This window comes from Danio aesculapii, chromosome 20, assembly GCF_903798145.1.
Source record: "Danio aesculapii chromosome 20, fDanAes4.1, whole genome shotgun sequence".
NCBI lineage: Eukaryota > Metazoa > Chordata > Actinopteri > Cypriniformes > Danionidae > Danio > Danio aesculapii.
This window is the reverse complement of record NC_079454.1, coordinates 17,384,763-17,403,564: the sequence shown is the minus strand read 5'-3', so window position 1 is coordinate 17,403,564 and position 18,802 is coordinate 17,384,763. Positions and strand designations below refer to the sequence as shown.

Below are 18,802 nucleotides of genomic sequence, written 5' to 3'. Positions count from 1 at the left end.
TCTCAAGCTCTATCAGGTTGGATGGGGTGCGACGGTGTACAGCCATTTTCAGGTCTCTCTCCAGAGGTGTTCAATAGTGGCTGGGCCACTCAAGGCCATTCGCAGAGTTGTTGTGAAGTCAGGCCATTGATATTTTGGCGGTGTGCTTTGGGTCATTGTCCTGCTGGAAAATGAACCGTCGCCCCAGTCTGAGGTCAAGAGCACCCTGAAACAGGTTTTCATTCAGGATGTCTCTGTACATTGCTGCATTCATCTTTCCCTCTATCCTGACTAGTCTTCTAGTTCCTGCTGCTAAAAACCATCCTCACAGCATGATGCTGCCATCACCATGCTTCACTGTAGGGATGGTATTAGGTGATGAGCGGTGCCTGGTTTTCTCCAAACATAATGCCTGGCATTCACTCCAAAGAGTTAAATTTTAGTCTCATCAGACCAGAGAGTTTAGTTTCTTATGGTCTGAGAGTCCTTCACATGCCTTTTGGCAAATTCCAGGCGGAGAATGGCTTCCGTCTGGCCACTCTACCATACAAGCCTGATTGGTGGATTGCTGCACAGATGGTTGTCCTTCTGTAAGGTTCTCCTCTCTCCACAGAAGAACGCTGGAGCTCAGACAGAGTGACCATCAGGTTATTGATCACCTCCCTGACTAAGGCCCTTCTCCCCCGATTACTCAGCTTAGATGGCTGGCCAGCTCTAGGAAGAGTCCTGGTGGTTACAAACATCTTCCACTAATGGATGTATCGGTCACTGTGCTCATTGGAACTTTCAGAGCAGCAGAAATTTTTCTGTAACCTTCCCCAGCCTTGTGCCTTTAGACAATCCTGTCTAAAAGTTTTACAGACAATTCATTTGACTTTATGCTTGATTTGTGCTTTGACATGCACTGTCAACCTTGGCACCTTATATAGACAGGTGTATGCCTTTTCAAATCATGTCCAATCAACTGAATTTACCAGATATGAAATCCAATTAAGCTGCTGAAACATCTCAAGAATGATCAGTGGAAACAGAGTGTACCTGAGTTCAATTTAGAGCTTCATGGCAAAAGGCTGTGAATACTTCTGTACATGTAATTTTTTAAGTTTTTTATTTAAAAAAAAAATTGCAACAATTTAAAAAAATCTTTTTCACATTGTCATTATGGGGTATTGTGTGTTGAATTTTGAGGAAATAAATAAATAAGGCTGTAACAAAAAAAATGTGGAAAAAGAAGCTATGAATACTTTCCGGACGCACTGTATGAATGAGTACATTTCTGAGTGTATACTTTAGAATGTAAAAAGTAATAAGTCCTTTACATGTGGTCAATATAAACTATTAATTGATATCGTGTTATTTATTGTTATCAGATTATGAGATTACTTAGCGCCTAGCCCTAGTTACGTGCATAAAAGTACATTGTTTTCTTTCATATTTAAATAATATTGATTAATGAAAAACTTTGTGTATATGTAATTACTATAACTAATATTGAGCAATACTGACAACTGATTTAAGCCACAATTCAGAATATCAGAAGTAATAATCACACCATGTCCATTTCGCTCACAATTGTGAGTGATTCAGAAAATGATTTGTTACTTTTTCTGTAAGATTAAGAAATTCCAGTGAAATTTCACAACCGTTGCCTGTTGTCAATTACACAGAAACATATGATGCACAGCTTATACAGAAGGAATCTTTCAACCAAGCAGCTTTACTGTTGGTCAAATCAGGATGACCACACTATGTTGCGAAATTTGCATTGTGAAATCTTTTACTTTCACACAAACTACTAGATTGTGTCAATTGTATAGATATGACTGCCTATTGTCCACCACAATAATCATTTTTGGACTAATTATTCAAAGATCTTCCCCAAAAGCCCTGATCAGACTACTTGTTTTTTTTCACCCAATTTTGGCACTATTTGCTTGACGTAGGAATGATATGAGAATGTATAAAAGACTGATAGGTATTGGGAATGAAGATTCATTGCAAGTTAACACAGAAAGTCTGGTATGTTTAATTTTTTCCCTGTCATCCAGCACAACTTTTTGTTATATGAGAGACTTTGACCAATAAAAGAACAGAATTTCTTACGTACACAGATTTTAAATAGCCAAAATGTGAGGGCTGTGCTGCTAGGTGGACGTAAAACAGACGTGAAGAAAGAAGGTCAGTATGTTTGCCTTTATAATGTGTCATCGAAAGTCTACCAGGAGAAAATAAAACAATTTCTGCAGGCTAGTGAGTACTAGAATTAGCAGCAATTCACTCATTATATTCTCCTTCAAAACAGTGACAGTGTTTTCCTTACATTGATTTGTTTGTGGGAATGCATGAGTTTTTATGTGAATAAAGTCGAACATTTTTGCGATCCTGCAAAATTCTTAATTTAAATGCAAAATAATCGCAAAAAACGTTAATAATCTCATAAAACACCTAATTCCAAACCATATAATCAAATTATATTTATTTCAGTTTGCAATGAATTGTTTTACATGACTTATAGACATTGCATATGCAGCGTACGTGATGTATTTGAGTGTCTCTCGAAAAATGACATCTCACCTGCACCCTCACAATTAACACTACATGGAAGCCTGTTCAGTAAGCAGACGCGGATGAAGCGTGAGTGATTTACATGTGAAGCCAATGCAAAGATGCGATTAGACATCCTGTGGCGCAAATCGAGTGAATAGCATGGCGTGAACTGGGTGTTTTGTGCGTTTGACGCGCTTTAGACGGTTGAAGAAAATTGGAGCAAACATCTAACAATGGGAGCAATGGAACAAACAGAACAGCAAGCAGCTTACAATGGATGGATGACGGCCGCTCAAGGATGATTGGTTCAAGGATGACGGCCGCTCAAGGATGATTGGTTCAAGGATGACGGCCTCTGAACGTGACCCAATTCAAGGACATTGCTTGTGCTCAGGGATGGGCACTGAGCAGTATTTATGATACATGTATTTGAAATACGTATTTGAAATACAAAATAGTATTTTGTCATTTGTATTTTATGGGGTTTATGAAATGGGTTTTGTATTAAAATATCTTGTGTCTTGCATTTTTGTATTTTAAAATACTGCAAAATACTTTGTAAAATACGTTCATCAAAATGGGGCTTCAGATGCTTTCTCAGGTTTGAAATCTGAACAGAAAACTGATTAAGAAGGTCATCAATGCTTGGAGTATGGATGGAAATTATGCAACACAGGCTCTATTTTAACGATCTAGGTGCAGAGTCTAAAGCATTAAGGGCGTGTCTGAATAACTTTTGCTATTTTAAGTATGGAAAAATACGCTCTGTGCCCCAGTGCATGGTCTAACAGGGTTGTACTTATTCTCTTAATGAGTTATGGGTGTGTTTTGAGCATAACATGCATTAAACCAATCAGAGTGTCATCTCCCATTCCCTTTAAGAGTCAGTTGTGTGGCACCATGGCGCATTTGCTATTTATATGGTGACTTTGTAAGTGGATTAACTGAACGGAAAAAACTGAATGCTTCACTAGCGAGAAAACAGTTGAAGAGACCATCAGTAGTGAGAATAAAGAATGAGCCTCCTTTATTCAGCCTCTTTACTTTCTCTTTACTTCTTTACTTTTGTGAATAAGGAAACGGTGTTCATAACACACTCCACTGAAGACATCCATTAGCCTATATATTTCGTTTGTTAAGTTTGTTAGATTTGTTTCAAAACTATTTCTAAATTCAGTTCTAATTTCCAGCAAACAAATAAATGAACAATAATAATGAAGTGTGTTATATGATATATAAGCGAGTTTTATCCAAACACATGTCCTGTTCTTATAGGTGATGCAGACATCTCCAAAATCCAACAGGTGGACAAATCTAAACTTTTTTTTATTAAAGCAAACATAAATATGCATGTAACAAATAATATCGATATTATTAATAACATTATACAAAAACAAATTGTCATGAATAAACTGAAAAAAGCCCCCCGAGATGAAGGCATGGAGGCAATGGTTTTATATTTATGTAGACAATAATCATTTTCGTCATATTTTAATCCTTTAATTCTTTTTTATTTGTAAAGATATTTCCGTATTGCTGTACATCCTGTGTGTATTAAGCAATGTGTGTGCTTTTAAGGCGCATAACTAACGCGCTCTGCACTTGACTGTCGCAGTCTATTTTAGTTCCTCAAAACAGCAACGCTCCAAAAATGAACACCTCCTGTCTAGACTGAAACACCCATGAGTCCACAAAGTGGCGCAAATGGATTTACTATTTACACAACGTGGCACAAAATGGGAAAATTAGGGTTGCATTGGTCTGAAAATCGCGCCAAACACATCTTGCGCCTTATTGCCCCGGGTGTATGATAGGGCCCAAAGAAAATAACTGACAAATGGCATGGTTAGATTTGAGAGCAAGTCAACAATCACTGAAAATAGTATACTGCACAGTGTTAAGACCAGTAATATGTAATGGTAGTTTAGTGTACAATTTGGCATCAGCATCTTTGCTTAAGAAATGAGATGGAATAAAATATTAGTCTTTACAAACAGGATGTTGAGCCTTCAGCACATAATCATTCTCAGCGTCAGTGCTGCAGGTGGAAATGCAGAGGAACTTTAGAATAATAAAACACCTAAAGACGGTTTACTGGTGTACACTATGGGGGTTAACCAAGACTTTTCCAGTTTAAGACAAACAACATACAAATAAGTCCTACTGTGGCGATACCTACAATACTTCATAGGCTGTTTCAAATGCCAGTAGCTGCAGGTGCAGTGTACAGTTAATGAAGAGATGTCAAATGAGACACAAATATTTAATAACACTCCAATCTATACGGCAGCAGCAGGGTGTACAGTTGAAATTAGAATTATTAGCCCCCGTTTGAATTGTATTTATTTTATTTTTTTTAAGTATTTCCCAAATTATGTTTAATAGAGCAAGGAAATTACCACAGTATGTCTGATAATATTTTTTCTTCAGGATAAAGTCATGTTTGTTTTATTTCGGCTGGAATAAAAGCAGTTTTAATTTTTAAGGATTAATTAAAGGTCAAAATATTAGCCCCTTTAAGCTATGTTTTTTTTCAATAGTCTACAGAACATCATTTTACAGTAACTTGCCTAATTACCCTAACCTGCCTAGTTAACCTAATGAACCTAGTTAAGCCTTTAAATGTCACTTTAAGCTGTATAAAAGTGTCTTGAAAAATATCTAGTCAAATATTATTTACTGTCATCATGGCAAAGATAAAAGAAATCAGTTATTAGAAATGAGTTATTAAAACTATTATGTTTAAAAAATGAGTTGAAAAAAAATCTCTCCGTTAAACAGGAATTGGGGGGGAATAAACAGGGGGGCTAATAATTCAGGGGGGCTAATAATTCTGACTTCAACTGTATATGAAGAATTTATTTGCAAAATAAAAGATAACTTCATTTTATAGAGATATCATGTTTTATGTTGTGTATTGAAGAGTACAATTGTAAAAACATGATTTAAGGAAATGACTAAAACTGGAGATTTGAGTCGTTTTCAGAAATTAGTACTCAAGATTTCAATTGCAAAAAATGTACATTTATTGAACAAAAAGTTAAATAACCTCTTCATATATCACCCTTTAAAATATAAGACTGTTAAGAGATTGGTGCAGTTTCACTGGCTACGCAATAGTTGGAAACACAATAAAGAGATATTGTACTTTATTCCAATTTTTTATTCCATTTATTATCTGCATCACATGGTTTTTACAGTGATTAAAGAGATCATCTTCAAGACAGGATTCTTTTTGTATGAAATTTATGCAAAATCTATGCTAAAATGAAAGAGTAAGTCAGTTTAATGGTGAAGTGATTGATCCAATAGGCCTGTCGATAGAAGGTTTGCAAAGAAATGTCATGCTTCCTTTGCAAAAGTATTTTGTAGTATTTTCAAAATACAGTATTTTATTTTGATACATTTGTGGTTGCAGTATTTTGTCATTTATTTTGATATTCATAAAACTGAGGTATTTTGTATTTTATTTTAAAAATACATTTCAATGTATTTTTGCCCATCCCTTTTTCCCCAATTTCTGTTTAATAGAGAGATTTTTTCAACACATTTCTAAACATAATAGTTTTAATAACTCATCTCTAAGTTTTTCAAGACACTTCTATACAGCTTAAAGTGACATTTAAACCTTAACCTTAACTAGGTTAATTAGGTTAACTAGGCAGGTTAGGGTAATTAGGCAAGTCATTGTATAACGATGGTTTGTTCTGTAGACTATTAAAAAAATTAGCTTAAAGGGGCTGATACTTTTTGACCTTAAAACGGTTCATAAAAATTAAAAACTGCTTTAATTCTACCGGAAATAAATAAATAAGACTTTCTCCAAAAGAAAAAATATTATACAACACAGGAAATAAAGGCAAGTAATCGTTTAAATGTGAGGAATAAGTGTACATGATTACATAAATCTTTGTACTCAGTCAAAACACGTTACCTGAGAACAAGTAAGCTACTAGATTCAAAGATTGAGTCATTAGATATAGGTCTACACAAGATGAATTATAGATCACCAGCGGCAGATTCAGGATGGACTGGGCGACATTCAACTGTTCACAGTTGGGCAGGTGTGGTGAGAGCTCTCCCTGACTGCCTTAAGCTCAGACGCGAGAATACACGGAAGCAGCTTTCAGCGCATACCAGAGTGTTTGTATGGTCACGTTATGTGCATTTTCAATGGTGTAGTGTCGATGGAGAGCTTATCAGAAACGTTAATTGAAACGCCAGTGTGGACGTGGATCGTTTCGTACTAAAACACCGTTTTTAAAACAAAATGTATTAGTGTAAACGGGGTCTAAAATAGAAATACTTCACATGTCCTCATTCGATTTCAGTTTAGTTCGATTATGACTTTAGTCGGTTTAAGGTCATCAAAATCGCTGTTTACATGGAAGACTCTTAATCATATTGTCTTTACTAGAGTGGTCTTGACCTTGAGTTGGGTCGATAGACAATGCCTATCGCTGATGGCCGATAGACATCATGATGCTGAGCCAGCATCGCGATCCTCCGCTCAACCCTGTTGCGATCTCGTTCACGAAAAATACACACTACACTAATATGTCTTATTTTTAAAATGCTATTTTTTTTAGAACGAAAACAATCTGCAACCACACTGGCGTTTCATCTAGCATTTCTGAACAGCCTTCGTCCACACTGTACTATGTGAACTACACACACAATACGCTAAAAATGCACATCACATGACCACACACACAAACACAGAAACACACATTTTCATGTGCTCGTCTGAGCTCCAGGCAGTCAGCGGGTTGCTTTGAGCAGAAAAACTGAACTGAACCGAAACTGAAAAGTTATATTCTTTGGTTTTTAATTAGCTCAAGTCATTCAAAATTCTAACTAGGGTGTGACAGACCTTAAAATCTCTTGGTTTCCTGAGCACTGACAGTCTCCAAGTAATGCAAATTGTCAGTTTCACTACACAGCTGTGTCTATTGTCTAACAAATAGCAAAGTAACACTTTCAGGCTGGTCAACTGGCCGGATGGGTTCTGTCACCAGAACATCATTTGCACACTTTGTTTTCATTCTAAAATGTATCGTGAATTTCTTGTATGCTGATGAAATCGGGCTGAAAAGGCAATTTACCCTGCTGACAAACAACAATTCATTTGCATGCTTTGCTTAGGTCTGTCCCCACCTCTCTGTAAAATGTATAAAACTTAGTGTCTGCTGTATTAGTTCAGAGTTATTTCGATGACGCCACAGTGACGCCAAGTTCTTCTTATTAAAGGATTCTGCTTTGAAGATACCCGAAAGTTCTCCCCTGGTTTTGGCTCGTCTTAGAATTTCACAACAGTTTCGGTGCCGTGAGCCAGATAGAGAAAATTCACAACAATCGACATCGCCCAAAACTAGCGCTGACCATAAAAACACCCGCTTAGTGTCTCACTACAATGCAAGTGCTCAAAAAATGCAGTGCTACCACTGACAACAACAGAAAACAAACGCTCAGCTGGACAAAAACATTTTTTTTCTATTTGTTTTTGTTTATTTGTTTTTCTATTGTGTTTTCTTACAGTTCAACAAAATGTGAAACAGACATTCACAGAGATTCTTTAATCATAATAACGAAGTGAGTCAAATATTTTCAGTTACAAAACTAGAGGTTTAATTTGAATTGCTCAACCCATCTTGCCTTGGTGTACCTCAGCAGAACATTTTAGAGGCAGTGGTGTCAAACTTAACACAGTCCAGTTTTCCAGTCTAAATTTAGTAGGGCAGTCTGTACCCAGAATAGGACGGCCAGCCCAACCAGACTGCCTGCCAAGCTTTTCTGACAGACTCACGGCGCATTAGACTGTCAACATCTCTGGTACACTGGGAGTACTGTCGCTCCACGCTGACAGCACAACAGAGTCGTTCCTTCTGCACCACACTCTGTGTTTCCCCTTGGGCTGTCACTGTTCAGGACCGCCGGCCTGTGGGACATTTCAGTTTCCTGTGGACTCAACAGCATGAAGAGCACCGTTGCTGTCTCTGTTTGAGAGCTATGAGTCAGTGTTGCTAATTCTGAAAGTCTAAGGTGGCTGTGCATAGAAAGCGAATATCGTAGAAGGATAGTCCCCCATGTGGCAGCCAGCTGGGGTGGGTAAAAACTCTGCTATGGTTAAGAAAAAAAAGTGAAGTGCTGCCATCAGAAAAGAAACTAGATCCACACACTTTTTTCCCCTGATCCTTTTGTAGATTGTGTGGAAATTTGATAAATGGATTTAAACGTGTTGAAAGGTGTAAAATGGAAGTTGGAGTATAACTATTTTAAAAATATCTCAATGTACAAATTAGGGCTGCACAATATATCGTTTCAGCATTGATATCGCCGGTGTGATCATTTGTAATAGTCTTATATTAGTATTAAGTATTATAATTTATCATTTGCATGCGCTTTTTAGTACCTGTATTGAATAATGACTTTAAAAACATTCAAGTACAAGAATTTGTACCATTTGTGACGTTAACTATGATTAATTTTATTTAATTATTTATTTTTCATCATTAAGTTACTGTACCTGAAAACTGTTAGACTTGGGACATCATAAAACACTTTATTCAATATTTTTAATTGTACTTATAGATCGTTATGCATGAAAATACTCACAACACATGCAAATACAGAAATGCACTGCAAATAGCACAGACCACAATGAAAATGTGTCGGGGGACCCCAAAACATTTATAGATTGTTTATTATATTGTATGGACATGCTAAAAGTAAACATTAATTCATCAATCTCTGACTAAACAAGAGTATGAAAATACTCACAACTCACATGCAAATACAGAAATGCAGTGCACATAGCACAGACCACAATAAAAATGTGTCGGGGAGACCCCAAAAGTATTATAGATTGTTTATTAGATTTTATAGAGATGCACTACCACTGCAGAATCATCCCATTCAATCTGAATTATAATTTCTTTCCAAATAGAGATATTAAGTCATCTGGTGAAATTGTATTCATATCGCAATAATTATCGCAAAATAAATAAATATCGCAACGTTAGATATTTCCAACATCGTGCAAGCCTAGTACAAATTATACATAAATTATAATTATAGAGCTCATTATATCAAAGTATGATATGAACACTAATGACAGTGATGAAGTTTAATAAGCAAAACAAATGCAATCCAATGACACTACATATTACATACAGTTGAAAACGGAATTATTAGCCTCCTGAAATTAGCCCCCCTGTTTATTTTTTCCCCAATTTCTGTTTAACGGAGAGAAGATTTTTCAACACATTTCTAAACAACAGTTTTAATAACTCATTTCTAATAACTGATTTATTTTATCTTTGCTATAATGACAGTAAATAGTATTTTACTAGATATTTTTCAAGACACTTCTATAAAGCTTAAAGTAACATTTAAAGGCTTAACTAGGTTAATTAGGTTAACTGGGCAGGATAGTGTCATTAGGCAAGTTATTGTATATCGATGGTTTGTTCTGTAGACTATTGAAAAAATATATAGCTTAAAGAGGCTAATAATTTTAACCTTAAATGGTTCATAAAAAATTTAAAACTGCTTTTATTCTAGCCAAAATAAAACAAATAAGACTTTCTCCAGAAGAAAAAATATTATCAGACATACTGTAAAAAATTCCTTGCTCTGTTAAATATAATTTGGGAAATATTTAAAAAAGGAAACAAAAATTAAAAGGGGGCTAATAATTCTGACTTTAACTGTATTTGAATGATGGCTGTGCAATATATCGCTTCAGCATTGATATTGCATCTGCAATCGACACTGATTATTTTTGCTTGTAATTTACTTATTATTTTTATGCTTGATTTACTCCCCTAAAGAGCCATCCAAATCAATCTAAATGAGTCAATTCTTTCCAAATAAAGCTATTCAAGTCATCTGGTAAAACTGTATGTACAGTATAGGTTGTTTTCAATCACGTGGTTCTGGTGGCATGCAAAATTCAAATGGAGAGTAATAAGTAAAAAACTAAATGGAAGACATAGAGGAAAGTCTGTATTTTCACAATTTATACCATATTTCAAAGGAAATGTAAATAGAAAATAACCACATATGTTGGGCAGGATCCTTATATGATGAAGAGGGCCTAGTTTTCTACTGAACTCAAATATATTTGCCTGTCATCGAAGCGGTAGATACTGTATAAGCTATTACGTTACATGAAAAATACCATAGTTAATACTATAGTGTTTGGAAGTAAACTATAGATAATTACTTGAATTGAACTACCGCAGTAATTATATTGTTGCTGCGGTACAACAAACTGTAGTAAAACAAACAAATTAATCAATGGGCTTCAGTTTTCTACACTATAATTACACACCATCACAACACACCATCACAACACCAACGTCACAGTATTTATTACAGTTTATCAGTTTACTATGCAACAGTATTCTGTAGCATTCATTAACAATGAGTTGTACACGTTTTACATTTTACTACGTGCTTCAAAACATGTTTATTATAAATTACTATAGTTGTGTCCACACTTGGATATCTTCCAGACATCACAAAAGCATACAGAAGCATGGACGCATGGTGTACATTATTATTATTTATTTATTTTTGTGATGAGGAAAAGTGCTCCACAATAATAACTGTCTAGTTTGGTCGCAAGGGTTGCATTTTTTGTTTGTTTGGTCAGTGAACTTACCATCAACAAACATTCAAGGCTACGCATCTTGATGTTAATGTTACGCGTGTTTATTCCACCAAAACGCCAGTAAAGACATGAATTATTGCAAAACAAGACGGATATTTCATTGCAGCGATTACATGGCAGGGTATGTTATTTCTGTTCTCCTGGATTTTGTATAAGTGAGGTGGTGTTTGTATCTGATTTTTATATTTTAACATTTTAACATATTTATACACATAGCTAGGCCTGCTGTATATACTTTTATTGGTGTTGTCAAATGCATTATCGTGTTCAAAAACAGTTTTTACACGTGGATGTATTGAATAAATGTTGTTACATGCTGCCTTTTCTTCCAGTTTTCAGCCAGTTTCTTGAACTTTTTCCCCTTATGAGCAAAACCTTTTATAAGTCCACAAAAGCTGTTCGGCATTTCTTATTTTGGTCGATTTAAACAATTATAAACAACATAAAACAGAAACATTTTGATGTTCTGATAGCGATTTTTATGTAGAAGAATCACTTCCTGCCCTCCATCTGAATTATTATCATCAATGACGTCATGTGAAAACAACAAATATTTAGCAGACAAACTAAATATCACAGTCAGATTTTTCCAATACCATGGAGCCCTAATTTAAAATAAAAGGGCATATGAATATAAACTACTGATTTAAAGATTTATTTTATGTAACAGAAACTATGAGCATATTTATCATGTAAATATAGTGTATTTCTTATATTTTACTGGTAATTTAGAAGTAATTTAAAGGAAAATTATTCTATTAATAGAAAAGCTAAAGAGTTCTTATGAGATAATTTGTTTCAAATCTCTGATGGAGAATTATTTGTTGAATTATGAGTAAGATAAGGATGGCACAGTGGCTCAGTGGTTAGCTCTGTCGCCTCACAGCAAAAAGGTCACTGGTTCAAGTCCCGACTGGGCCAGTTGGCAGTTCTATGAGTTTGCATGTTCTCCCTGTGTTTGCGTGGGTTTCCCCTACAGTTCAAAGATATGCAGTCCAATAAAGAGGCCGTAGTGTATGTGTGTAAATGAGTATGTATGGGTGTTTCTCAATCCTGGATTGCGACTGGAATGGCATCTGCTGTGTAAAACATATGCTGGAATAGTTGGCGTTTCATTCTGCTGTGGTAACCTCTGAAATAGAGACTAAGCTGAAGGAAAATGAATGAATGAATGGGTAAGGTAGATTTCCCAAGAATTAATGTAAACAATGATAACTTGAAAATAAATAAACTGGAATAAGCTGAAGGTTTTAAGAAAAGCAGATATACTACTGATTTACAACCATTTAGCACACAGTAGGACTGTCTTTAAACATTTATAAGTTACCTTCAAAAATCAGTTCCCCTACAGATAAAATGAATGTCACATATTCCTCAGATCAAGACTGTTGTAGTCTATAATAAGAACATCCATCCCACTGATACCAAACATCTCTGACTAGAAACAGAAAATCACAATATCAAGACTGTGACATAAACTAAAAAACCTACTGGCTATTTAAATAAAAGTAAAAGATACTTCAAGTACTGTTTCAACAGAAAGCTATCAACACAGAGCTGAATAAAAACTGCACCCGTCAAGCAATTTAAGGTCTTTAATAAATGATTATCCAACTTGCACATTACAAGTGTTTTTCTGTGAAATTCACAACTCTTTCAGTCGAATCTGAGAGGCCAGAGGTTTTCTTTAAAAATAATAACAAAGACCCTTTCACATGATTTGTCAACATTTCCTAATACTTTTCTCTAGGGACCAAAGCACCAATCACATGATATTACCTAAACGATGTCAGCCCGAGAACCAAAACATGCTGCTTTCCTGCTAATTATCAACCATGTGAAATTGCCTTTTCATGATAGTATCTAGCTACACGCGATGTGACAAGATTCCAGCAACAAGCAATTTGGCTGTTTGCACTATATACATGACATGACAGAAACATTTAAATACCAGCGACATGGTAAGGGTTATAATGTAATTACTAACAATTAAAGCCTATTTTTAACATTATTAAGAATACATTGGCTGTTATTGGTTTCCCTCAGTTCTGACTTTGATTTTCAAACCGTTTGCTAGCTACTTTATTTTCAAGATCTGAGGTAAACCATCTGCCGCTGCCACGTAAAAAGATATTCAAAGCATTTAACACTGAATAAAGCACATAATATGTACCTGAGGTGATAATTGTCATATGCCTTGTTTTCACTGAGTGGTACAGTACGGTACGGTGCAGTTCGATACAGTTCCCTTTTGGTAGGCGTGGTTTGTGACAGAAAATTGCAGTCAAGAAAATGTAAATTTAAGCAGTACATGTCGTTCACACATCATATGGGAAGCACTTCTCACAAAGCAGATGCTTTATACACATAAATACTTCTGTATAAATGTCCATTACTAACCTTTCTATGAACAGGTTTTGATTGCAACTGCAGATCAATGAAAACATTGTGAAATAGCTTACTGTAACATCTGCAATTATATAAAAAAAATAAATAAATGCAACAAATCAACACATACAGACCCTTACAGTCTCCGAAATGTTACCAATTACAGAAAAACTACACACAGCATACATTTAGTCCTTATTTGAGTTCTAAAACACATAAAACATACAGTACAGTCAAACATACACCTTTCGTCTGTATCTTTAATCTTCACCAGCACATGTAACGTTAACATATTGTTAGAAAGTAATTCCGTCTTTCTGAGTTCATAATAGTCCAAAAGGCGATGCTAATAATTAAGCATGGCAGTTTATGTTTTAGGTTGCTGAAAGAATCATTTGCTCCTTTGTTTTTTCGCGCTTTACTCTCGCATTTGTTCGTTTCTGAAAGTATCGGACGTCAAAAGCGCTTTAATAATCAGCAGCATGTTATTACTATAAGCTTAAGAAGTTTGTTACCACTTGTGACAAGGTTTGTTTGAGCTCAGGTCGACCATGACTCGCTATTATGTGTATATATTATTACGGTGTAATGTCTCCGCTGCATATTTAAAAATGACACTTCCTTTGTTTTTTTTATTCTCCTGGCTTGTGCACGCACTAGTGACATTCCTCTGTAAACGATCAGTGTTCAAATGCGCATCTGGCTCCGCCTTTTGGTTCCCTTTTGTTGTGCTAGGTACCCTTTGGAAAGGGTACACAAAAAGTGGTATGGTACGGTTCACTTTTGGTACCTTTTGACAATGGAAACGGCTATAGTAACGAACTTTACTGTACCACTCATTGGGAACAGGACTATATTGGTTTATGCTGTTGTTTTGCAACGACATCGCGGAAATAGAAACTTCATGCATCGCTGTCACATATGTTTAGGACAAAAAGTTGTTTTAACATGAAAAAGATACCTTTTATCACATGCAGCGGCACCATATTGCATTTAGTTATATTGCACGGTGTTATATCTGTAAAGTTGGAATTATAGTTGACCACATACTTACAACAGCATTGTGGAGTCTCTGCAGTTTAATTGTTGAAGCTTGTAATGTTTGTAGCAGGGCTGTGCGATTTGGGGAAAATATCTAATTGCGATTTTTTTAACAGAAATTGCGATTTCGATTTGATTTGCGATTTCATTTTGTAGTCAAGCTTCAGCTCAATATTCTGTGTCGTAGCTTCTTACTGTTGAAATGTAGTGAGTGTTAGTTAAAAACGAAGTGAAAAAACATTAACTTACTTAAACTTTTATTCAAATTTGTTTATAAATATTCAGAAATTTAAAAAATTTTCTCTAGAGCAAACAGTAGTTATTTTTGGCGTTAGTTATCTCCTGGTGCCTTCGTAATGTTTTTTCATATGGTTAACAGCTGCAAACAACTCTGAAATTGTACTTTGCTGTTGCTAGCTACTAGATTTAGTGTCACTGGCAATACTTTTAGTTTACTTTTTAGCAAGATGCTCCTCATATATTCCCATATAAACAAACCAAAATATTCCCATATAATATATAATATTTCTTTGATATTAATTATCTATTAATGCTTCTGAAGCGGTAGACGCCACCATCCTATTTGTTCGCGCTTTCCTGTTTGTTTGTTTTATTGTGGGCTTTCCGCATAGTTCGGTCGCGCAATTCTAATTGGGCAGAACAAAAGTCTGCTCACTCAATTGGATAGTAAGACTATCATACACAGATGGCTGTCACGCATTTGCTCTGGGTAGGGGAAATTATATAATACATATACACTTTATATCGCAGCCTCTTGCGATTAGCTAATCACAACAGTTCAAATTGCAATTGCGATTTGATTTTGATTAAGCGCACAGCCCTATTTGTAGCTTAAAGATTAGTTAATATAATTATCTACACAATGATGATACAGTTTTATTTTACATTTGATTTTTCAATTTCAGTCTAAACATGATTAATATCTAGAAAACAATAAAGTGCTTTATTTTATTTGTATCTTTGCTCTATTGTGTTTATCTATGCTTGCATTTTGTTTATTTAATTTATACAGATACGCTCCCCACAAAATCATCCCAATCAATATAAAATTATGAATTGTTTCCAAAAGTGCTCAAAATTAACTGATGAAACCTCCCAGTTTCATGCAGCCCTACTGTAAAACTTTGAAAAGAGCTTTGTTTTCATAGTAATCTTCAATAACAATCATTAGTTCTACCTGTTGCTGAGGGTACTGCATTCCTCCGATGCCAACTTGCCCACGGCCCTGCATTCCCATTGGATATCGGTGAGCAGTGGGTGATCCGTATGGCTGTCCGGCATAAGTTCCACCTTGCTGAGAGTAGGGACTGTTCCCCATACCATACATCTGAGAACGCTTCATGGTCATAGGGTCCATAGTTGCCACCTGTTAAGAGTGATGTCAACACTTTAGCATGAGTAACATCGACAGTGATTTCCAATGTAAGGCAGTCTGTGTGAACGCATTTATATGACTATTATGGCTGAGCAGACTGGAATACAAATAGTAATCATAAGGTTGAGCGCTTCGGTAAATGGAGAGATTCAGGGCAATGTGCCATCGACTGATATTGGGGGGGTGAGTGGGGAGTGGGTTCAGGTTTTCTCTCAAGTGTCTCATCTTTGCCAGAAAAGACTGAGAGCCATCCAAGCTAATCTTCTCATGTCACTGCCAAATTCAGGCCAATTGAAGCAGCACTTACAGAAAATGTGACCAATTTGAGAAAGCCTGGGAGGCCACTATAAATGAACATTTTAAGCGTCAGCAGTCATGCCAGAGTGCTCTGCAGTCACGCACGCACACACACACACACCACACACACACACACACATTTACTCTGACTAAACAACTATATTGTCAAAATGCTCTAGTTAAAAGAAAAGGAGGTTTCTGTCGGCCTCAAAAGATATTTTGTTAATGGTTATTAATCGCTGAATGTTTATCTATAGTGTTGTCTATATAGTGCTATCTATATAGTTCTACAGTGTTGTCATACACATACACAGGATACTGGAATTTCTAACTTTGATATGATATCTTGAAAAATATCGATATCTGTTACCATTTTTGATATATATACACCCTCACATACACACATCCAGTGCTGAGTATTGTTTATATGGTGCTATCTCTAAAGTGTTATTTAAATAGATTGTTTCTATAGTGTTGTCACAAGTAGACAATACTTGATACTAACTTTGATATGATACCTTGAAAAATATTGATATCCGATACAATTTTCAATATATACACCCCTAACACACACACATCCAGTGCTGAGTATTGTTTCTATGGTAATTAGTTTCAAGTGTTGTCACGAGTCGACAACGATACTGGAATTTCTAACTTTGATAATGATACTTTGAAAAATATCGATTTCCGATGCCATTTTTGATATATACACCTCTCACTCACACACACCCACAACACACACACACACACCACACACACACACCCAGTGCTGAGTATTATTTATATGGTGCTATCACTATAGTGTAGTGCCATCTCTATAGAGCTATCTCTATAATATTAACTATTAAGTTAGTTTCAAATAGTGTTTTCACAAGTCGACAACACTGGAATTTCTAACTGTGTTATGATACCTTGAAGAATATCAATATCCGATACCATTTCGATATACACCCCTCACACACATATACAGTGCTGATTATTGTTGAGAGATAATTGTATTATGGAACTTGGAGAAAATATAAATAGCATAAATTCTCAGTACTAAGATACAGGAAAAATGACCAAAAGTTAAAATTATCCACACATACATATTGCAGTGTTTTAGGCCCAATCCCTATTCTATTTTTACCCCTACTCCTTTACCTTGGCCTTAAAACAGAGTGTGAAAGCGAAGGTCTTCAAATTTTACCCCTAAGAATTGGGACACCACTAAAGCACCTGCACACGTCATCATATTTCATTGCGAGGCCTACTTCATCTGAAACTGACAATGGCGACTGCTCTAGTTATTCCAGTTACGTTATTGTTTAGTATTTATTTTTGGGAATCACTGAATTTAACAATATCATGTAATCATAACAATATAATGTGGCAATAAGCTTGTAACTATACTGTGCATTACACCATGGCCATATTCATCTATACAAAACAACATTAACATTATAGCAGACACTGTAAAAAGCTCATTCCCAGCCACTAGACTTTTCTGACAGGGTATTCCAGTGTCATCAAGTGACAGATGTGACAGTATGTTGTGAGATTACTATTCAAGAGTTATTATTATGGATTATAGATAGCAAAATTTTGTTTGTTTTTTTTAGTTTGTTTTTTTAAACCAAAACATGAATGCTGTCATGAATGTATTAAAAGATATGCTTGTTTGTTGTTAAAAATTTGCAATAATGACAAAAAAAAAAAAAATTAATTTGTGCATCTCCTGACTTCCATGTGCAGCCATGCTGCCGTTGTAGCTGGTGTATTCTGGGAAATATTCATAACCCCTTGGATTCGAGTGTGGTCCTAAAAAAATCTCAGTTTCAAAGGCTATCTAGCCCTTCCCCTTAACGCTAAAGAGCATCAAGACACCCGTACCCCTTCACGTGAACGCACAAAATGAAAGGTAGGGGAAGGGCTAAGGGGTAGAATTGGGATTGGGTCTTAATGTCTAATTTAGGCTTTTAATTACTGTTTTTTTTTTTTGGTTTTGTTTTTTTGTAGTCTGACTTTTTGTTTGTTTTATTTTTTTATATTTTAGTAAGGACAATCATTTACTGAAAAGAGCAGATTTTTTTTAAAGGTTTCACTGTTTAGGCTTTTTTTCTGTGCTAAAAATATGCCATAAGTGGTGAACTGTTTCAAACTGTCGAAACAAACTCATAAACAATTTGTTTTAGCTGGATTTTGCTTGAAATGGCATGATTTCAGTTTGTTCTTCGATTCTTTGGCCTTTAATTTCAGGGGTAGGTTTAGGATTGGGGTAAGTGTAAACATTAACAAAACAGAATTTGTAGAAATAATAATAATAATTTGTACTGATAGCTTCTGGCTGCAGTTGTGTCCTTTTTAGCTGCCAAGAACAGGCTTGGATTTTTTTTTTGCAACAACAAAGGAAACAACATCCGACTTTTATTTCAAAATTGTGTTGTGAAAATCCAAAATACAATTTTTAAGGACAGATGAGTTGGGTTTCTTTGCTC

The 18,802-nt window shown here is 35.5% G+C and overlaps 1 protein-coding gene across 3 annotated transcripts in view; it reads right to left on the bottom strand.

Annotated features, from left to right (window-relative positions):
- Window positions 1-16,016, bottom strand: part of arid1b (AT rich interactive domain 1B (SWI1-like)) — a 160,423-nt gene extending 144,407 nt beyond the window's left edge. For all 3 annotated transcript variants that reach the window (XM_056445302.1, XM_056445304.1, XM_056445303.1), the window contains exon 1: window positions 15,831-16,016. In XM_056445302.1, the coding sequence (XP_056301277.1) occupies window positions 15,831-16,010 (180 nt within the window). In that variant the 5' untranslated portion in view covers window positions 16,011-16,016. The remainder of the gene's footprint in view (window positions 1-15,830) is intronic.
- Between the last annotated feature and the right edge of the window lie 2,786 nt (window positions 16,017-18,802).